This window comes from Scheffersomyces xylosifermentans, assembly GCF_036884685.1.
Source record: "Scheffersomyces xylosifermentans strain CBS 12540 chromosome Unknown RJT20scaffold_2, whole genome shotgun sequence".
In the NCBI taxonomy this organism is placed as follows: domain Eukaryota; kingdom Fungi; phylum Ascomycota; class Pichiomycetes; order Serinales; family Debaryomycetaceae; genus Scheffersomyces; species Scheffersomyces xylosifermentans.
The window spans coordinates 235,929-258,932 of NW_027042940.1; the positions used below are offsets into that span (position 1 = coordinate 235,929).

At 40.6% G+C, this 23,004-nt stretch overlaps 7 protein-coding genes across 7 annotated transcripts; all 7 read left to right on the plus strand. All coding sequences in view use genetic code 12, as the record gives it.

The window, feature by feature from the left end:
* The first annotated feature begins 1,045 nt into the window (after positions 1-1,045).
* CRL1 (Rho family GTPase) lies at positions 1,046-2,707 on the plus strand. Its single transcript, XM_064916451.1, has one exon. The coding sequence runs from the start codon at positions 1,461-1,463 to the stop codon at positions 2,451-2,453; it is 993 nt and encodes a 330-aa protein (XP_064775608.1). The 5' UTR covers positions 1,046-1,460; the 3' UTR covers positions 2,454-2,707.
* Positions 2,708-3,864: 1,157 nt separating this feature from the next.
* Positions 3,865-5,382, plus strand: RJT20DRAFT_92483 (sphinganine kinase; the record flags this gene model as incomplete). The annotated part of the gene is made up of 1 exon (XM_064921436.1): positions 3,865-5,382. The coding sequence occupies one exon, from the start codon at positions 3,865-3,867 to the stop codon at positions 5,380-5,382; it is 1,518 nt and encodes a 505-aa protein (XP_064775609.1).
* A 2,541-nt stretch (positions 5,383-7,923) lies between these two features.
* RJT20DRAFT_24443 (uncharacterized protein) lies at positions 7,924-10,179 on the plus strand. The gene has a single exon (XM_064919356.1). The coding sequence runs from the start codon at positions 8,225-8,227 to the stop codon at positions 10,040-10,042; it is 1,818 nt and encodes a 605-aa protein (XP_064775610.1). The 5' UTR covers positions 7,924-8,224; the 3' UTR covers positions 10,043-10,179.
* A 344-nt stretch (positions 10,180-10,523) lies between these two features.
* Positions 10,524-12,621, plus strand: TRM2 (Trm2p). The gene has a single exon (XM_064916452.1). The coding sequence runs from the start codon at positions 10,740-10,742 to the stop codon at positions 12,510-12,512; it is 1,773 nt and encodes a 590-aa protein (XP_064775611.1). The 5' UTR covers positions 10,524-10,739; the 3' UTR covers positions 12,513-12,621.
* A 654-nt stretch (positions 12,622-13,275) lies between these two features.
* Positions 13,276-14,202, plus strand: RPS21B (40S ribosomal protein eS21). Its single transcript, XM_064916453.1, has 2 exons — positions 13,276-13,334; positions 13,854-14,202. Exons 1-2 carry the CDS (start codon positions 13,311-13,313, stop codon positions 14,091-14,093), a joined length of 264 nt encoding a protein of 87 aa, XP_064775612.1. The 5' UTR covers positions 13,276-13,310; the 3' UTR covers positions 14,094-14,202.
* A 3,146-nt stretch (positions 14,203-17,348) lies between these two features.
* RJT20DRAFT_93370 (glycogenin glucosyltransferase) lies at positions 17,349-19,175 on the plus strand (the record flags this gene model as incomplete). The annotated part of the gene is made up of 1 exon (XM_064921470.1): positions 17,349-19,175. One exon carries the CDS (start codon positions 17,349-17,351, stop codon positions 19,173-19,175), a length of 1,827 nt encoding a protein of 608 aa, XP_064775613.1.
* Positions 19,176-21,151: 1,976 nt separating this feature from the next.
* Positions 21,152-22,530, plus strand: TIF (translation initiation factor eIF4A). The gene has a single exon (XM_064916454.1). The coding sequence runs from the start codon at positions 21,239-21,241 to the stop codon at positions 22,430-22,432; it is 1,194 nt and encodes a 397-aa protein (XP_064775614.1). The 5' UTR covers positions 21,152-21,238; the 3' UTR covers positions 22,433-22,530.
* Positions 22,531-23,004: the final 474 nt, after the last annotated feature.

Sequence of the window (23,004 nt, forward strand, 5' to 3'; positions counted from 1 at the left end):
ACGCGGTATTCTTACGTCAGCTTATGTCATGCCGCGGCAGCCCGAATCAGCAACCTTCCATACACGACGGTAGATGGCCCATGCACGATGGCACCTCTAATCAAAGTAGGAGGAGATCATTCAGGGCAAGCATATCGGGGCTGGGTTATTGGCGGGCGATGGGGGTTGAAATGGCTGGTTGCGAAATTGGAAGTTTCAAGAAACAATTCAACCACCAACTGCAGTTAGTACTACCAGCAGCATGTTTAATAGCCCTGCCCAAGGCATTTGAATCAAAAGACTGATGTATAAACTCTACGAGCCAACGAACCACGATGTGAAATCTGACAAACGTAACACGCAGCAATGCAAGCCCGCTAGAAAATATGATCAATCCAAAAAAAATCACAGCACACTGCCAGGCACTGACTAAACAAGGCACCAGCGACCGAACAAGGCACCGCCAGCCTTCGATTGTCATATTTAATATTTGTACCGGAACAGACCACAAAGTACAACAAATACATATAACAAAACAAATAAAAAAAACAAATAAAGAGAGACATATACCCTCACCACCATTCGGTCCAATAAAGGAAACGGCCTACAAACGTCATGACATAGTAAATAATATATAGCACAAAATAAACAGACATAATATATAGCATATAGAACATAATATATAGCACATAATATATAGCACATAATATATAATACACACAATATTTATAATACATAACATATAATACATCCTATACAATACATAATATATAGCACATAACATATAATACATGACATATAGCACATTTTGACATAAAACCATTTTATAATAATAATCCCACCAACAGAATATTCATTGCCATTATTATTATTATTATCGTTAACTAACATCACCATTATTAATAATTTAACATGTTATTACTAGTCCCACTTATCAATATCTGAACCTTATAGCCTCCTAAAATGATCTCCGGACGGCGATTACGTAAGCAGCCACCAGCATTTATGAAATTTAATATAAACACAATTTAGATATAAATAGAACAGTGCTATGTATTCTTTTGTTAAGATTTTACCCGGTGTTCTTTTTGTTAAGCGGTCAACTGCAATTCTCAGCGAATTGACCACAGTAAACTATTTAGCTTGTTATTTCTGCCCGGCCAGACTCTAAAACCCTCGGCCGTTGACGTATTTTTCAACGGTTCCTTTCTGTTGCCCTTTTGGAAACAACACCGTCTCAGCATTGCCTTCGTCTGAGATTGTGATACTCGGTAAGACACGTCTATCGAACCTGAAATTCCACCTACCAAGCGAGTCCAACTCATCGTTGCAGATCTCCGCAGAGACTTACATTGCCATACAATTCGAGGCACAAATCGAAAACACTCCTTTCTTTGACGTTCTTGAAACACATATAAAGCCGATCTGAGCTGTTACAACAGAAAAACCCACTTGACGCAACCCCCCACATCACCTAAATCATGTCAAAACGATTCTCTCTCATAGGCAAGTCGCCCAGAGAAGAACCTACAGAACTGTTTAATCCATATGAAACTGTCAACCGCCAGTCCCTTCAGGAACAGGCCCTTTACCTGAAGAATGCTATGCCGAAAGTGATCATTGACGATGATCCTGTTGTTCCAAATTACGAAGTCCTAGACACATTTAAGAATAATGCTCTGCATAACATGAAATTAGTGGTGGTAGGAGATGGTGGTTGTGGTAAGACGTGTTTGTTGGTGAGTTACGCCCAGAATAGATTTCCTGAAGTATATGTGCCCACGGTTTTCGAGAATTATGTTACCAACGTGATGGCACCAAGTGGAAAAGTCATTGAATTAGCATTATGGGATACGGCCGGACAAGAGGAATACGACCGTTTGAGACCATTGAGTTATCCAGATGTCGATATCTTGCTTATCTGTTTTGCATTAGACAAATTGGTGTCCTTACAGAACGTCAAAGACACTTGGTTCCCTGAAGTTAGTCACTTCTGTCCTGGAATCCCTATTATTCTAGTGGGAACCAAGAGTGATTTGCCCACAGAGATCGACCCCGACTTGCCCATTCAAGTTGCAATGGAAATCAACGCCATTGGCTACATCCAGTGTTCGGCCAAAACAATGTTCAATATCAGAACTGTATTTAACTTTGCATTGAACCATTTCCAGAAGCAGATCGAAATCCAGGAACAATACGACAAGTCTAAGAAGCGAATATCCAAATTGTACAACGGAAATGGCCATACAAGAAACCAGTCGTCTATTTCGCAGAAGCGAGGCCATCTCAAAAATACGTCATATGATTCCACTATTCTTTTGGATCAGCCGTTAATGGAGGACACAACCACACAGAACCCCTATGGAAATTTTGGCGGTAACCAACCTGCTTCACCCAAGTATAACCAGGAAGAATTTGCATTCACCCGTAATGATAAGAAGAAAAAGAGAAGCCGTAAGTGTGTTATATTGTGATCCTGGAAATGGAAAGCAAATGGAGAGAAGAAGAAAGAATAGAAAATGCATCAAGGGAAGTAGAGGAAGCAGGGGAGTGTAGACACAGTAGTAATGAGTTTAATACATATAATTATAGAGAAAGCTATGTAGTAAGAGTGGTCTTCGAAAGCTGTGAAAAGAGCCAATCCTTAGGTAGCAATATATATGGATGTAGGGACACGTCTTATAATGAAAGAGAAGCTACGTTAGCATTTGGAACATGTTTAAACGACAATTGAATATATGCTTCTGTTCACTCATAGCTCCATCTGCACAGCCAATACGTCAAGGAATAGTATCCTCCCCTCCCTTGGTCACCTCTACTCTCTCCAATCCAAAAAAACGAAAAATCACACTATAGCCCCATCCCTCACTTATCTTCATCCGTAACCGGTAGCCACATATTCTTGCCTCCTTTATTTGCCAATAAAAAAACTCTCGAAACCCACTTTCTTTGCATTGATTTTGCAATCAACTTTTTTGCACCCTTCTTTCGCGACGGCAATATAAATCCGCCATAATCAGCACCATTTGATAATAGCACACTTAACATGAACACGAAGAAAGTACCAAACAAGTGCCTCTTTTTTTTTCTTTTCTTTTCATTCCACTATATAACTTTAAACCAACCATACCACCAACATCCCACATCAGCACTCCTTTTCATAATATTCTAACTCCATTACCTTAACTCTACCCTCCACAACATCAACTCCCTCTTCCTACTACCAGTGGGCCACTACATGTAAAAGACCCGTGCCGCAAATTGCACCCAAAAATCACAAAATTCACTGATAACATCGATGCCTGCACATAATCACACACAAAAACGCGACATTTTTCATCAAAGAAAAACAAAAGTTTCGGCTGGCGGTTAAATCGCCTTTAAGTTGTTGTGTAAACGGTTGTTTCTGTCGAAGGGTGTGAAAAGGACCAGTATACAGCGTTGATATCGGTTGTTTGACTCGCTATATAGTCTCTACACGATACCAGGATAACAGTGGAGCAATTTCGGAGAATTTTGCCGTTGATTTGACTGGTTTAGCTGACATTGTTGCGTTATTTATTCCATATTTTACCCTCTAACTATCGTTAACAACTAGAGTTTCGACTCCTATTAATTGGGTCACGGTAGCAAGGTACAGTTTACCCCATATTTGTCCCGGTTCGAGGCATAAGAACCGGCTAGAAAGCATAGAGCTACGTTAGAAACAGTAATAGTGCTGTTTTTCAACGTAAAAAGCACAAAATACCCGTGAGTTCTCCCCATTCTTTTAAACAACCTCTCTTCCACTGACGTCATAACATTACAGTGAAGAATACCCGAGTTAATCACATTAGATTTCTTCCACGAAAAACACACAAACAATTAAGTATAAAAAGATTCACAATGCCAGCAGATTCGTCAGACACATCTACCATCACAAAGAGATCGGCCTCGGGTAAAACCCCCGTTCAGAGTGTTCCTTCTACAGATCCAACGCTCTCACCTCAGCAGTCTAATCACTTAAGCGATGCTGGAAACCAGTCTAACGACCATTACAAGTCAAGACTATCACCGTTCCGCTATAAATTGAGGTCACTTCTCCTACCAATCATTAGAAGCGAAACAAAAGTGCTACACAAGCTTCAAACGTCGTTAAGACACCCTTTACTTGACTACTACTTCGCATGGACCGCCAATTTGGCTTCCCACACGTTCTACGTGTTGATGTTACCACCTCCAATCTGGTTTGGTGCTTCTAAACTAAGCCGTGATTTAGTGTACGTTCTCGGATTGGGAATATATTTCAGTGGTGCCCTCAAAGACTACTTCTGCCTTCCAAGACCGAGATCTCCTCCACTACATAGAATCACTATGTCCTCTTACACAACACAGGAGTACGGATTTCCCTCCAGTCATAGTGCAAATGCCACAGCAGTGAGTTTAATTCTCTTATCAAAGCTCATAGAAATCAAATCTGCTTTATCTACATCCAAATTATACGTGCTTCTCTTTGCTCTTTTTGTTTACTATGTGTCTTTGATTTTCGGACGTCTTTATTGTGGTATGCACGGAGTTTTGGATATTGCTATTGGTTCTTTGATAGGAGTAGCGTGCTTCTCGTTTAGATATTTCTATGGCACGCAATGGGACCTCATGTTGTTCGACAATTTTTTGAACGATTGGATAACACCTGTATTAATCATCGGCTTTTATTTGCTATTGATACATATCCATTCAGAGCCTATTGATGATTGCCCATGCTTTGACGATTCCGTTTCATTTATTGGGGTGCTATTGGGTCTCGACTTGTCTCATTACGTGGCATTCAAATCGAAATACTTTGTTAACAGAAACGCATTTCAGGACCCTCTCTTGATTAACTTTGAGTACAGCGAATTAGGTTGGGTGAAAACTGCGTTGAGATTTGTCCTAGGAGTTACACTTGTTGTAATCTGGAAAGCAGTTTCCAAGCCAATCATTTTCACGATACTTCCTCCCATCTACAAGTTTATCGGAGTGTCTTTGCCAAGAAGAAACTTCATCCCAACAGCAGAAACGGAAAAGTCCACTCGTCAAATCCGTTCTACGTCGATTTCCAACGACCAATCCAAGATTGGAGACTTCAATAACCTCATTAAAGGTTTTACAGATCACCTGAAGCGTGATGAAATCGGGCCCGAAACGGAAATTGACTATTACGCTATTTTGGATTACAACCAAGATAAGCGGAAGAGGAAAAAGAGCAACGCAGCAGAGAATGCCGAAGTTGCTGCTCAACTCGAGTCGTTTTTGCAGAAAGGGAATGTCTTTAAGCCTAGATACGATGTGGAAACAATTGGTCGTACGATGGTTTATGCTGGTGTATCGACCACTACAGTTTGGGGCTTCTCCGTATTTTCAGAGTTATTTAATTTAAACTAAACGTGCAATTACTTTTTTATGGGAAGATAATTTAAGCATCAAGAACAGTCAAGTTGCAAAATGGATAGGAGGGAGATCTTAAACCCGTACCGCAATGACATTATTCACCTGTGTACCATTTAACCCCTTCTACATAGAACATTCAGTTTCTTCCCCCACTCAATCGTATATTGTAAGCGAACTTTTGTCAGTTCTTGAATCACTTGTATCTATTGTGCTATGTTCACGTCAGATAATACCCTACAGCATAGACTTCTTCTTTCGAACTGCATTTGTATACTGCACCACAGCATCCTTGACCTAATAGAATCTCGTCTGAATACCACTACAGTGACGAATTCCAAATTTAAACCAGATATTATGAACCAGATAATATTGCAAAATTATTGAAGATCCTCGACTATCGGATCCTTCTATCACGTAAAATATTGTGATACCCCCCAATGCTACAATTTCCTAATTTTCAGTTTACGATTTACGACTTGCCATTTTTAGCTATTTTTCTATTTATGAGGCCACCAATTGCATTCGGATTTGTCCTCAGAGGAATCACAGCTTTTATTATTGCTCTTCCAGGAGGAGGAGAGTCGATCCCCAGTCACTCCTAACTCAATCAGACCTCAGACTACTACCAGCTACCAGCTGCTTCCATCCCCTTTGCCAAGGGCCAACCCAGAGAAATGGAGCCACCAGAACCTGCATTAGATGCAGGTACCACTACCATGTTCATTGCAGCTATTCATGGGAATACCACCGACATGTCAGAAAGAGTAGTCGTTCCCGCAGTGGCCAGCTAGTTCGGTGATCTCATTCCGTAATTAAAGTTGAGTGGTCTGGTGCATATGAGAAAGACAAGGGAATATTCGATAAATAGGAAGTGACCACGGCTCTAGTGGGTCTAGGGAAGGGAGCCATCCACCCCGCTGCGACATCTCTTTTAGTTAGTTGTAGAGAGTTGATAGACAGAGCATATGATACATGATAGAGCACATGAGAGAGCACACGAGAGAGTCATTAGGGCGATTAATAGAGATAGATAATGGTGGCTAACATGGATATGGATATGGATATAGAAATGACATAAACCAATGAGAGCATGAAATATAATCCAATGATAGCATGTAATATATGACATACATACATACATACATACATACATAATCTACCACTCCACTAACACACAACATAACTACCATAACTACCGTACTTACCATACATAATGCACCAACTCTACTGCACTTCTTTTGTTCTTTTTCTTGAATTATTATCATCCCAAATGGCTGTATATTTACCCTAAAAATGATCTTCTTTTCTTTCACCCATAAAATATCCACAGCACCTTTTTATAATGACTGTAGAAATTTTTCACTGTGCTCCTTACTTTCATCACATAGACTCATGACATTTATTTCATCATCACGCTTCGCCAAAAACTCCCATTATCCCATATCCCATTATCCTTCATACTTGGCCCTTTGCTTTTTCCTAGAGATATGTATAGACATATCTATATCTATATATATAATATATATGTATATACCTATATCTATATCTATATCTATATCTATATCTATACATACATATACACATCCATATACTATAGATATACACATACATCTCTATCACTCTTACCTTACAAGCACTGTGTTCTCCCTGCACTCCTTAGTCACTCAAGTGCAACCTTCTCTCTGCACCTCCCGTACAAAAACCGGGTTATCTGCAGAAGCAACCCACCCTCTGCAGTGCCTATTCCCCGTTTGGGCCCTTTGCATGGCTTTCTCTGCACTCCTTATATATTTTTCTCATTATTTCCAAACATTTTATGCACTCTCCAATACCCTCATTCCTACATAATACACCATTCTGTGCAGTTACACAGAAAACAGTGCGACATTTTGTCCACGACACCGACAACGACATTCACCAAAATCACAACAAACACTATGCCAGTACACTGTTTATCATCAGTTGTCCTTGTAGAACCGGCTCTGTAGCGTTTGTATTGTGCTTATCCAGTCCGTCACACCGAGATCCAGCTCCCGCATCGAGGGAAGTCCTACCACCCGCGAAACCGCCGTACAATTGCCCCGAGTACGTCTCTGTTACCACTGCTTTTAACCAGCGACATCCATCCCAAAAGGATATCATTACGGTTGTCACAGCAGTATCGACTGCTAGTAGGCGGAATATTCACCACGGAAGAGCTCCAAAGAACCCACATCCACATCGGAAACCTTGAATTGGCACTTTTTGGCTGTTTGAACCACTTCTTCTCGTTCGTTGAGGTGATACTCTTAGCGTATTAAACTGGTAAGATATTGTTTGATATAAGATACCAAAATCATTCTTCAAAATTAAAATTTTCTAGTGTTGAATACTACAAACAGCAGAGAACTGTTTAATATTATTCCGTAAGAACTGAAACTAATTTTGTTGTCAGGTGTCAAAAAGCCATCTGCCAATCGCTCAATTTACGATCCAGTTCATTTGAAGTAGTTCGTATCCAATTACCTACTACTTTTGCGTTTCCCGTTCTCGTTGTATTCAGTCGAATTGACCCAGAATATGCAAACCTGACCAGCCCTTGATTTAAACCACAACGAAACTTACCATAAAATCAAGGGTGTGTACCATTACAACATCTAGAACAAATCAAAACAGAATAGAGATCATTCTTAATCTCGGTGCCTTTATTGGTCGTATTGTATTTATATCATTTGCTTCGTGTTACTGTATTTTTCAAAATTATTTTGCACCATCGGACTAGATAGTGCTCCTTTCAACCGACTGTCTTTCTTACTTCAATTAGTGAAGACAGACCACATAATATTAAACCTTCAAGATGAACGAATCATACTCAACCACACAGTCTAACCAGTCCCTATACTACAGCACATCATCTAACAACAACCAGTCCAATGCATCAAATTCAAACACATCAAACGCTAATACTGCTACGGCTAATACGTCATCTAACTCATCTAATCAACCAAATGCCCCACTGTCTGGTACCAACTCCAACCTTGTCAACGACATATACGCTCAAATCAATCAGCTAAGCAATCAATTCAACAACTACACAACAAATAACAATGATAAGGTTAATGAGCTTAATCTCAAACTCAACTACATCAATGAATCCATAGAGACTATCAAACATAATTTGAATGATCTCAACCAACAAGTGATCTTGCTCATCAACAATAACAATGCTACTAACACATATGTCAACATGTACAACCAGAACAAGGTTCTCGAAATCTTCAACAAGCATATATTTAAGCTAGGTAAAGATATAGAAGAGCTTCTGAACTCAGCGACATTACAAGCAGCGCAGCATCCACAATTACAACTGCAACATCACTTGAACCCTCAAAATTTACAAGCCGCCACGGCTGCATTGCAGGCCCCAAGAGCAACTGCTGGCAACTCGGGAAATGCCTCCAATTCTGTAACAAACGTAAGCAATAATAACAGCAACAACGCAACAAATGCTAATGATCCTTCTAGTAACCAACAAACTCAGTCGTTTCCTGGTGCAGGCGATGAAGTGGCATTCCCAAAATCTCTTGGAATACGATCCCCTGCTGGCCAGCCCAGCTCAAATCCAACATCTCCGTATATTCTGAACCGTTTCAACTTTGATTTGAATTCATTTTCAACCACAAGGAACAACAATCCAAATACTAATAGCAACGGTCCTACAAATGGACCGGCCCCTACTCCTAGCTTCCAAATTCTGCCCCAACAAAACTATCATCTCGGCAACGAGAGCAATAACCCTACGATAACTGTAACTAATGATAAATCTAATTCTAAACAGAGGAAAAGGAACAAATCTATAAAGAGCCGCACCCAGCAACAGCTGCCACAACTGCCTCAGCAGCAACAGCAGCAGCCTCAGCAGCAGCAACAACCACAACCGCCTACGTTGAGTTCCACCAACTCGTACATTCTTCCTTTGCCGACTATGTTGGCTAACGACGACCCCACCACATCATCAGGAAATAAAAACAATCAAGTGGTTCCGCCGTTAGGATCTAGTTCTAGTAATGTTGCGGTCTCTGGGGGTGGAACTCAATTTATTTCGGTAATACCTCGACCCAATGATAGCAATAACTTGATAGGTTCGTCATTGAGGCAACAAACAAACCAAAACAGAGGTTTCTTTGTAGAGGATGAGATGGAGCCTAATATGGATGATCTCACTCCTGCAAGTGCCAATGATAATGTTGCGGCAGGAAAGGAAAACGAGGATCAAGGCAAAAAATCCAAGAAACGTAAGACAGCTAGACTGGATCCAGGTGTAATTGATTCCGACCCAGTGCCAGGGTCCGCACCTCAGTATACGTTGGAAAAATCTCTTAAGACGATCAATGACATCTGGACCGAATATGAATATGGTTTGAATGGTAAGCCTGCCTTAAAGTCATTAGAAACGGAGTATGGTACGAAATGGAGAAACGAGACCGAATCCAGGACTTTCTTGAGAAGAAAGAAGATTTACGAAGCTATTGAATCAGGAAAGAGAAAGGGTCTCGATGAAAAGGTAGTAATCCGCGAATTGGAGGATTATCGGAGCTACGAGAAGAATGGATCCATTAAGAAACAGCCTTTGCTGTGGCTCTGTACGAATATTCCTGATAAGTATGCAACTTAATTGCCAGAGCACGATTTTCCCTATTCCAACTGGGGAGTTCAGTTTTCAATATCTGTATCTCATTCAACGTAATACGACATTCGGCTGCGTATTGACTGCAAAATTACAAAAAAACCAGGGCTGCTACTGCTACTGCTTCTATCATTTTTTATAGCCGAATTCACTCTACAAAACCCCTGCTGGCTGGGACGACACTGAACATAATAATGAATATTTTATATCCTGATATGACAAAGAAACAGAATCTGATCCTGAGATTAATGAACCACCCATATGGCTATTTTCCCCGACTATCTTCATCCCATTACACTTTCACGTTCCAACCATCTTTCCCTCCCAGTTATTGTTGCAACCAATAATATCGCCGTAAACCATGCTGACACATGGCACGTGATCTTATACCCCCACCAGATTTTTCCACTAATTTTTTGTACTGGCACATTTGGTAGTTTAAGAGATAAGTGATGAGATACGACGGTTTTATGTATAATTATATATTCTAGTCGTAGTCGCTTGAAAATATTGTATTAATAGTGTACATTTACATACATAGGTGTAACAATATTGGCCATCGGTTCTTCATTTGGACTTCTGTACCGTGTGTATTCATCGAGCATCATAATTTTTCACTCTGCTTGAGATCAGGTAGCTCATCTCATCTCATTTCACAGCGATTTGCAATAAAGGAGACTAAGAAATGTCACCAGTTGAAGACAAAAAGAGACCTATTTCTCCTCCTATACTAGAGAATGACGTCCACAAGAAACAGAATACCAACGAGTCGGCGCCAACGCCTGTTTTAACGCCAGTTTTGGCTCCTGTATTGGCATCAGCTTCGGAGTCAAAATCGACTCCAGTAGAACAGAAACAAAAGAAGCAACCAAAAGTCCACAAAAGAAAGTACAAATCCAAGGAAGTTGACCAAACTTCTCCATTAGGAGTACTACAGCATGAAATCAAGGAAATCCTCACGAGCCACGGGTTATCAGAAGATGAGATATCCAACGATATGAACAGCATCCTCAATAGTGAAGAAGCACAAGCCAGAAACCACCGTATAGTATCCAATGTAAAGATCGAGTCTCTTACTTCAAACGGAGACGGCTTAGCATTAATTCCTCATCCCGAAGAATCTAAGAAGCACCAGGTTTGTATTGTTCCATTTGGCTTGCCTGGAGATGTCGTAACAATCAAAGTCTTTAAATCACATCCATTATATGTGGAATCTGACTTAATGGAAATAGAAGCAACTTCTTCATTCCGTGACGACTCGTTGATTAACTGTCGTTATTTCGGGAAATGCTCTGGATGTCAATACCAGAATGTAGAATACAGTCACCAGTTGAAATTCAAAAGAGAGACTATTGTCAATGCATATAAATTCTTCGCCCCGGTATTGTCCACAACTGATGGAGCATTGCCTTCGGTAAGAGACACAGAGCCTTCTCCATTGCAATACAGTTACAGAACCAAGTTGACACCTCATTTTAATGTTCCATATAAGAAGAATTTTGTATTGGAGTATAGACCAAACGTCGGTTTTGGTTCCAAGGGAAGACCTACCTGGAGAAAAGACGTAGACATACCAGATGGGTCGATCTTGGATATCGAAGAATGCTCTATTGGAACTCCAATCATCAATCAGGGTATGACTAATGAAAGAAAGAGATTCGAAAAAGAATTCAAAAAGTATAAGAAAGGTGCTACTATTTTATTAAGAGAAGATACCAATGTTGCTTCTAAAAATGAGAAGTTTGAATTAAAAGAAGCATCCACCGATGAAAACGACGTAATTTCCTCCATTGAAGTCGACCTTGAAGGAGAGGATAAGAAGTTAATCAAGACCTGTGTCACGAAGTCGAGACAAATCGTTACAGAATACATAAATGGATACACGTTCGAGTTTTCAGCTGGTGAGTTCTTCCAAAACAATAACTCTATCTTGCCTGCTGTTACAAACTACGTAAAATCAAACTTGGCTATTGCTAACTCCAAGGAAGGTGAACCAAACTACTTAGTTGATGCATACTGTGGTTCTGGATTGTTTTCAATCACTTGTTCTGATAATGTTTCAAAGGTTATCGGTGTAGAAGTGTCAGCTGATTCGGTGAAATTTGCTGAAAGAAACGCCAAGTCCAACAACATCCAAAATGCTCAATTCATCGTAGGAAAGGCCGAGCAAATCTTCGGTAGCATTGACACTCCATGTAATAGAACTTCTGTCATATTGGATCCACCGAGAAAGGGATGCGATGAAGTTTTCTTGAACCAATTATCCGATTATCATCCTGCCAAGATCGTCTACATCAGTTGTAATGTTCACTCGCAAGCCAGAGATGTCGAATGGTTCCTCAACAACACAAAGAACGGAAAGGAATACTATGTTGAAAGTATTAAGGGATTTGACTTCTTCCCCCAAACTCACCATGTTGAGAGCGTAGCTGTTTTGTCATTAAGGGAAACCACATAGGATGTTTTGGATAGTACACAATATAGCCATAGAAGTCATCATTAGCATAGGAATATTTAATCCATATTATCCATATAATCCATATAATCCATATAATCCATATAATCCAATACGTAATTAGATTCGTTCGGTATTTACTCCAATTTCTCCTATACAAGGGTATAACTAAGCACGACACTTTTACCATTGTACTCTTCATGTTTTATCATCTACCCTCTACCATTTTCCTCCTCACCAACCAATTCATAACCCTCGTAACTTCATAATCTCATAATCTCATAATCTCGTAACCATATTCACAACCCCATATCCATAGCCTCATATTCACAACCTCATAGTCATAACCTCATATTCTTAGCTTCAGAACCTCACACCATCACATTCACAACATCACATTCACAACGTCACATCCACAACTCATACTCACAACCCCCTAACCCCATATTCCACATCCCCATCCGCGCATGGCAACGATTCGCAGCCATTTCGCAACCACTCACAGAAACACACGCCATTCAAAAACACAAACAAAAAACAAAGTGCGACACTCCATTTTCTATCACATGATTCATTTTTTCTCAGGGCTTCAGCCCTGATGATCCTCTCTCCAAGTTAGTGCGCATACCGATATTTCATCACATCCACTGCCCATGCAGGACCCCGTATACCCTTTGATTGTCTACTGGTTGTTACTGCGCAGCGTTAGTTGGTGAAAATTTTTGTTTGATATATAGAGATTAATAGTTTAAAGAATACTCTCTTCATAGTTTAGAACATATCATAAAATAACCAGCCAAGATGGAAAACGATAAAGGTCAATTAGTAAGTAGCACCCGCGAAAGAGAAAATCGTAATATGTCAAGAAAGTAGCGTATGAGGATGTCAAGAAGCGAGATGTGGATACCTTATTCGAGAGTGAAATTTTGTAGAATTTGATGGATATACCAAGCAAACGAATGAAAAATTGTCATATCTGTACGAATCTCATAAGCAAATACGAAGAAACAGAAAATAGTATATGGAAGTCAACGAGAATCCCAAAAATGCATAAATACCTTCAGCAAAGAACTAGCAAGATAGAGGAGATAAAGCGATTCCAATAATTTCAGTAAAACGAAGTTTCTAATTCCACCATGTTCTAAGTCCAGGACAATTTATCCAGTTCATATTCAACTGAAGTCAACATCCATGAAACAGATATCATTCCCACTGTAGACTATTAATACGGATACTGAAATCATCTCCACAATTATTTTGGGATAAGAAAGCTTCAATCGACATAACTTGTACTACACTTAGAAAGACATCCATTAAATAAACTCATATACTAACATTCTTTAGGTCGAATTATACGTTCCAAGAAAGTGTTCTGCTACCAACAGAATCATCAAAGCCAAGGACCACGCTTCTGTCCAAATCAACATCGCTAACGTCGATGAGGAAGGAAGAGCTATCCCAGGTTCCAACACCACCTACGCCTTGTCCGGTTACGTCAGAGGTAGAGGTGAGGCCGACGACTCTTTGAACAGATTGGCCCAACAAGATGGTTTATTGAAGAACGTCTGGTCTTACTCCCGTTAAGTTGGTATGCATAAAATATAAAGGTTTTTATTAAAATACTTCAATTAGTTGATTATTCTATAATTTCTCATGTATATCTAATTTAATGTCATAAGGTTTGTAACATAATAATTGAGCTTGTAGAGTAGCAGAGTGAGAAACGTGAAGATATACAAGGATGACGTCTACAAATCGGAGCTATCAAAGAATTTGGATTTTAGGTATTTCACCAATACATATCACAATTTATAAGAGATCTATAGCGATGTCCATATAAGGAGAAATGTCTACATTCAAACTATCCCAATTCAACTATTCCAAAACCCCCTTACCAACTGATTTCCCTGCTCCATGTAAATTGCAATTTCTTTAAAAATGGTGAACCATTCTACACCGACACACAAAACTTAGTTAGCTTCCCAGAAACGCAGATAGTTAATCCTTAAACAGAATCATCTTTGAATCTTTGAATATTGCAAACATCCATCTATATTAAATTGCAAAATTGTCACCAACATGCCCAAGAAATTGTCACTGGATGTTATATGACTATATGTAGTACCTTATCCCATCAATGTAAAACACTACAGTTCTTTAATAGATAATTATTTCGTATTAGTGAAGCATTGTCGTATTTTATGGCTTGACATCCTAATTAGGACATCGGTAGTCGGTATTATCGAGCACGGTGCCAGCCGTTATCTGTATTCTGATTGATGATAGGCGACTTGGTATGTATTAAAGGGGGAGGGGCACACGGTTCTTATAGAGGAGTTTAGACACTTTTGATACGAATTCACAAAAAAATGGTGAATATTGTTTCCAAGTAAGTTCTGTGTGATTTTTCACATTCTTCATGGTTAGCTTTCCACCGCCTTTAATTTTCAAATATAGAATTTGCAACTATTTTACGAATTTTTCACTTTATCTATGACATCCAGATATCGAGAGCTGTATGCTCAACATTAAAAGACGACTTACAAGTTATCACCTTTGCTGTATAATTTTTTATTTCTTAGCCAGTGATAGCCAATAAGAACCAACTGCAACTTACTGCCCTCCATCCACCACTTCTTCTATTGTATTGTCCAATTTAACCGAACCACCCTCCGCTCCACTGGCTCCTCCTCTTTGTAGCAGTGCAGTAGCACACAAAACACCGTACATAACCAGATCTGCAGCGAACCTTAAACCCGTATCCCTGGGGATCGAGGAAGCCATCATTTAAGGTCTATCAGCAGATTTCCTCCGTAATCAATGCATCACTGCATGTCCGTTTAACCGTATCATATTCGCCATTTTTCTGCCAAGTCTGTATACCCATTCTCAACACTGTACACTAGCCGACCAATCCCAACTTTATCCTCGCTAATAGCACGGACCTATTGGGTATGTGCGCCGGAAACAGTCCACTAGATCCTCCTGCAGTTTAAATTGGGCTAATCGGAACAGTCATCTCCTTGGCTAGGGGCTCGAGGGATGGCACGGAACACCAGGGGGGGGGGGGTTACAGAGGAGGTTACAAGAGGAATGCTCCAAGAAACCGGGATTTTTGGGGAGTGAAAAGTTGAAAAGTTATCCGATTTTTAACTTAAATTGTGAGGTCGTACCTAGTCGTGGCTCCTAATATATTAGTGGTAGTACGAAATAGAGGAGATTAATTAATTTAACCACCTGAGCATCATGTACCTCCTACCGAGCCTAGCATAGAGTAAATAGCATATAGTATATGGCATAGGGCATATGGCATACAGTATCTAGGCTTATTAACACATCTCACCACACTCCACACACCACCACATACATATTAACATACATATTTTACCTACATAATGGGCCATCTTCAACAACAATGTAATTACTCAAATACGCCCAACGAATTATTATCAGCATTAAAACAACAACAAACAATGCATGGCCGAATGCTGAAACAGGAACACAGTCGAAGAAATTAAGAATAAGAAATAAGCAATAGAGAAATGGAGAATTAAGAAATATTTATAGAATCCGCAGGGCACCATTGTCTTTATTTAATGCTGGTAATGCAGTGGTTTATGCACCAGTTGATGGGATATTACCATTAATGGTGAATTAAAATATCGATATGATTTGTATTGCCATGCCATGATACCATTTTCAAAGATAACAGCTTTCTTTGCCCAACAACTCTTTTTTTGATTACTCTTCCCAGACCTCTAGTTACCGCTAACCCTTCCCCAGCACCACCAATACCCATCAACTCTTCCATTTTACCCCTCCGCCAGAACCTTCCCTTGTTCCATATTCTACCTCATACCCACTTACCCCCAAAGCGGCATTTTCCTGCCACCACCTCTTACCGACCCCATCGGCCATTATTATTTTCTGGACGTCGTGATGGTTCCTTTTCCGCTTTGGTTCTGTTCCCACAAGAATAACCCCATCACAGCATTCATAATGAATTCTCCATTCACACCTTTGCTCAGAGGGCCCCGTTTTTTCCACTACAATTATTCCGTACCTGTAATATTGTAATACCACAGAGAGAGTGTATGAACGTTATTGATTTCCATTAATATATTAATATTAATATTAATATTAATATTATATTTATTATTGCGATTCTGTTTATTATTCTTGCTGTTATTATGTAAACATAAAAATCCCACATCCTGCCACTCTCGAAACCCCGTTTGGTGGGTTACATTTCTATTTGCTACCACCAGTAATACTGGTTATATTAGGTACGGATTTTCTCCTGGAGTGGGTGTATATTATTATATATAGTATACATATAGTACATATATATCGTACATATATATCGTACATACATACACTTATATATATATATATATATATACTTATATAGACTTGTTTACTTCTTTTTGTGTGTGTGTGTGTGTGTGTGTGTGTTTCGTCGACACTTGTTAGTCTGTGTTATATTGTTATTTTGACTGGACGTCTTTCTTCTTCGTCTTCGTCTTCTACTTCTTCTTCTCCTTCTTCTTGTTGTTGTTTGTCTTTGTCTGTACTCTTGCATACTTAGTCTTGGTACTGTATTTCCTCCGGTAGAGTCATCTCTGTGTTCCCTCCATCGGTCTTCCGTGCTAGCTTTCCGTACAACGACAACCACGACGGTCTTTCCAACTACACAACGAATTCCGTGGTTTTTCACAGCCAATTGCCAAGTTACGTTCCTCCCATAACACTTCCATTGCCCAACCAATTCCCTCACCTAATTACTCCAGTTACACACTAATTCTACCCACTGCATTATCATCCTTCCATACTTCCCAAATGACTCAGGCCGTATTCACCCTCTTATACAACCCAGCCTACCTCCCCGGTGCCCTTGTTCTCGGAGCTGCCGTCCACAAGTTACTAGACCGTGCCAATGACTCCCAAACCGTGCTTGGGGTCCTCATTGACAAGCTGAAGTTCTCCGAACACCAGTTGAATCTCTTGTCCCGGTTCTACTCCGATTTGGTTGACGTCAATCCATTGCAATCGTCGTTGGTTGAAAAACTCACCAACGACTTGGGAAGACCAGAGTTGGATCAAACCTTCACCAAGGTTCTTCTTTGGTCTCTTATTCAATACGACAAAATCCTCTATCTCGACTCGGACACCTTACCAATCGTGCCAAACTCCGCCGATAAGGGATCTGTCATCGACTTGCTCGACTTGGATTTCCCCAAAAGCAAGATCTTGGCTGCTCCAGACAGTGGGTTCCCAGATATCTTCAACTCTGGTGTGTTTGTGCTTAAGCCCAATTTACATGATTACAGTCAATTGGATGCTCTTGTCAAGCTTTCAGCTACCAATGCCAACGTCTCCTTCGATGGAGCTGACCAAGGTTTGTTGAACCAGTATTTCAACTCCAATCCCGATTGGGTGCAAACTCTCGTTGCATCAGGAGCCTCTGACGTTACGGAATCAAACTATCTTCTGAACTCGAATTGGGTGAAAATCCCATTCCTATACAACGTTACTCCTTCTGCACAGTATGAGTATTTGCCAGCGTTCAAGCACTTCACAACGACCCCTCCTCCTTACAGTGCTGAGCCTAACGATTACGAAGTTGGTGGAGCTGGTGAGCCCAGCGAAGGGTCCGAGGAAGCTCTTCAAAGTACTCGTGACACTTTAAACAGATACCATTCTGCTGCTGTAACTTATATCAATTACTCTACAACGCAAGTCAAGCTTGTCCACTTTATTGGCCCACATAAGCCATGGAAACTGAGTACCACTGCAGCAGGTATCCACAGAGACTGGTGGCATACTTGGTTAGACACCTTTGGTGCAAAATCTATTGATGAAGTGATCCATGGCGAACATTACCCTGCGATCCCATCCATTTACAGATACGAGGAACCAGTAGTCGAATCGTTACCTCAAACTGAGGAAGTTTCTGCTGGCCCAGAAGCTCCCGAGGAACCACCAAAGCCATTTGAACCTTCAGATTTGCTTGATCCCGCTAATTACCAGCAGTACGAGGATACAATCGTTCCTAGTGTAGATGCTTTATGGGACCCAAGTAAGGAACCTCCTCCATTGAGTGAACACCACAATACCTATAGCGAGTTGGAACAGGGTATGAAGTCCTTCCAGAACACTTGGGATCAACCGGAACCGGAACCAGAGTATCACGAAGAATACCACGAAGAGCACCACGAAGAACACCATGAAGAATATCACGAGCCTCCAGCCCCTGAACCTCAGTACGAGGAACCACCTCAACCGCCTGCTGCGTTCTCTTACCACGGATTTGTTCAACCCGAGAGAGTCTTTGACTCCAGCTCAGACTATTTCCCACAGCATAGGTTGCAAGAATTACAAAAAATCGATATTACAAAAGAGCAGGACACCGCTATTGTCAATGATGAGACGTCGGGCCTCAATGCACATGCCTTCGTTGATGTCAATGAAAAGTTGTCGCACTTAGGAATCACTGAAGACAACGACGGATTCGAGGATATCTACGATGAAGGTGTCTTTGATGAAGATAAAGCACACGGCGATTTGGATGAAGAATTCTCGTATGTGGACGACCGTAGTGACATTCCTAAGTTGTTCCCATGGGAATTCAGACAAGATCACAGATCCGAGAGAGTTTTCGACTAGACATATTCGCTACCGTAGCACCCAGTCGCTAAAATATTCCATCCAATTTACACCGCAATCCGTGTACTTAATAGACTTTCGTGATACCCCGTTTCCTTCTCTTGGTATTTTCCCAGAGACATACCAGTCAGCTACCATATTTTCATTTACTATTGTTTCCCTCGTTCACAGAAACACTCTGCATACCTATAGTACTATATAGATTTGTTTTTGCATGACGTCAAAAGCCTTGTTTAATTAATAAATACCTTACCATTGATTAGTGAGAGAAGTGATCCTCTGGGATTAGAGAGATACTCGTGGACGTAGACCGTTTTCCTCAAAATAGCATATGGTAAATAACAATTTCCACCTAATAGGAGCAAGATTCCTCGACCGTTAGCTCCATTTAGCCTCTCATTTTGAAACAATGCACCCACTTCATACTAAAAACGCCTCATTCGAAGAGTATTCGCAGCCACTTTTTGCACCCGTTTCTCTCACGTGATGTCATTAGTAGATCTTTGTGGTAGGACAATGGGTGGGGGTCAACTGGGCTGTAATGTGTAACGTGATTGCCTCAGGGGTCACACAGGTTTCGAAATAGAGGTAGAGAGAGAGGTAGAGAGAGAGGTAGAGAGAGAGAGAGAGAGAGAGAGAGAGAGAGAGAGAATTTGCCACCAAATAAAGATTATAGAAGAGGAAAAATCCGATGTCTAATGTCCATGTGTCACTCAGTATTATATATGTATTTTTGCAGTTAGGAATAGTACTGTAATTATTATGTACATGTTATCTGTACTGTAGTGTACTGAAATACAATGAGAGAGCATCGCTCTGGCTGATGTTTTTCTCGCTGTTGTCTCGCTGTTGTCTCGCTAAAATCTTGGCTAAATCTTGTATGAAATGTAGCGAGATAGTGAGAAGTTTTCTGGACTATTATTGAACATCAATTCCCTGCTCACTACACCATTTCGCTCTGGATTATAGGTTCTATCTCTACCAGTGAGTTTATGCCATGCTTATTTAAGTATCTTTTACAAATTGTAATGAATATGTCATTGATCACTATCCCCCTGTCTTTCTCTTATCTGTCTATTTCGTTTAGTTAGTTACGAATAAAGATACACCCCCTAAAAAATGTCATTAAGCGGATTGAACGTCATTGAGCATTTTAAATGGCAGATTAAATTCACTGAGAACATCAAATTCATTAAATACTTAAACACATTATTTAAATACGAAAAGATTTGAGTTCCTTGGCTACAATTAAGCACAATTGTTAGCATTAATTCTCCTCTCCCATTTCACAGCACGCAGTGTCAAATTGTCGTATCGCTTCTTTTAACATTCCCACTGGAAGAAGATTGCACCGTAACTGCAATTTTTTTCTCACTATCATGGAAGACGAACTTCCCTTAATCTTAGAGATAACACTCCCCTTGACCACTTAACCACTTAACCACTTAATCAACACATACCCCTGAAGCATGTACTCTGAAGCACGACCACTGACAACCACCTAAGTAAAGCCATTAATACCCCCTAAAACCCCTAAAACTCCCCTTACTAGTTAGTTACCACTCCCATACCAATTACTTAACTCTCCTCAACAACAAATGTAACACTCACACCAACACCCTTCCGACTATGCAATACCTTTCTCCCATTAGCATTCCTCACTAGACGTCCTCTAATAATTCTCACCAATTCTCACCACCACCTCATAAAAATCCCCAACCTCACGAGATTCTCTACTACATTCACACACACTCCGTCCTCCCTACGTCACCATTTCCCACCGCGACTCGTTCACTAAATTCCCACCAACTGATGGAAACTGCCTCTCTCACTACTGCGTCACGGATCTCTTACCCTGCCTACACACACGCTCACCACCAATCTCCCCAGCGCATTACCCGGACACCAGATGACGAGAAAATTTTTTTTTCAGGCTTTTGGTGCTTTGGGATGAATCAATCCCTATAGCAAAAGTACCACTCTTTTTAAACCAGATTTGACCCATATATTTGTCATAGCACATAACATCCCCCGTTTGTAACTGATATTTAACCCAGTACAACATGGCCTCCGAAGGTATTAAGGAAATTGACTCCGGTTTGATCGAAACCAACTACGACAATGTTGTCTACAAGTTCGATGACTTGAACTTGAAGCCTAACATCGTTAGAGGTATCTTTGGTTACGGTTACGAAACCCCATCTGCCATTCAACAAAGAGCTATCCTCCCAATCACTGAGGGACGTGACGTCTTGGCCCAGGCTCAATCTGGTACCGGTAAGACCGCTACCTTCACCATCTCTGCCTTGCAAAGAATCGATGAGAACGAGAAGTCCACCCAAGCCTTGATCCTTGCCCCAACCAGAGAATTGGCTTTGCAAATCAAGAACGTCATCACCTCTATCGGTTTGTACTTGAAGGTGACCGTCCACGCTTCTATTGGTGGTACCTCCATGCAAGATGATATCGAGGCTTTCAGATCCGGTGTCCAAATCGTTGTCGGTACTCCAGGTAGAGTTTTCGACATGATCGAGAGAAGATACTTCAAGACCGAGAAGGTTAAGATGTTCATCATGGATGAAGCCGATGAGATGTTGTCTTCTGGTTTCAAGGAGCAAATCTACAACATTTTCCGTTTGTTGCCAGAAACCACCCAGGTTGTATTATTGTCCGCCACCATGCCACAAGATGTCTTGGAAGTCACCACCAAATTCATGAACAACCCAGTCCGTATCTTGGTCAAGAAGGACGAATTGACCTTGGAAGGTATCAAGCAATTCTACATCAACGTCGAGATGGAAGAGTACAAGTTCGACTGTTTGTGTGACTTGTACGACTCTATCTCTGTCACCCAAGCCGTTATTTTCTGTAACACCAGATCTAAGGTCGAATTCTTGACCACCAAGTTGAAGGCCGAGAGCTTTACTGTTTCTGCTATCCACGCCGACTTGCCACAAGCTGACAGAGACACCATCATGAAGGAGTTCAGATCCGGTTCTTCCCGTATTTTGATTGCCACTGACTTATTGGCCAGAGGTATCGATGTCCAACAAGTTTCCTTGGTCATCAACTACGACTTACCAGCCAACAAAGAAAACTACATCCACAGAATCGGTAGAGGTGGTCGTTTCGGTAGAAAGGGTGTTGCCATCAACTTCGTCACCGAGAGAGACGTCGGTATGATGAGAGAGATCGAGCAATTCTACTCCACTCAAATCGAGGAAATGCCAGCCGACATTGGTGCCTTGTTTAACTAAGCTTCATTTAGTTAATTATGTAATTTTAAATTCATAGTTTTCTCTTCTTCTGTCATCTTTTTATCTAATTAGTTAGGAAATAAAACACTCCTTTGAACTGGGACAATGTAGGACACTGCTAGTGGTGTATTAAGATGGCTTGTTAACAAAAGAATTAACATGGAATATAAAGAACAGTCACAAGAGGTTATAAATTACATTGTGGAATGGCCCTAGCACCTTTGACCAGTGCTCCATATCAGATCACAGGCTCTTCATATCTCTTGCAACCTGGTCTAGCAGATACTCGATATCTCTTGTAACCATTGAATGTTGCATTTGCTGCTTTCCACCATGAAGCTAACGAAGTGAGGAATATGGTACTCACTATGACCAATATCTAGATGTTCGGATTTTGCGTCAAGATTCTATCTGTTCTTTCCATGTTGGCAAGTGACTATACGTCTATCGTAAGATATGAAGAATCTGCTTCAATCTCCACCCATTTGCTTCGTATATAGGCGAACAGCTAGAAGTCTAGTTCTCCTACAGTAGTTCTCCTGAGAGTGAGACCCATTTCGAATTGCTGCAAA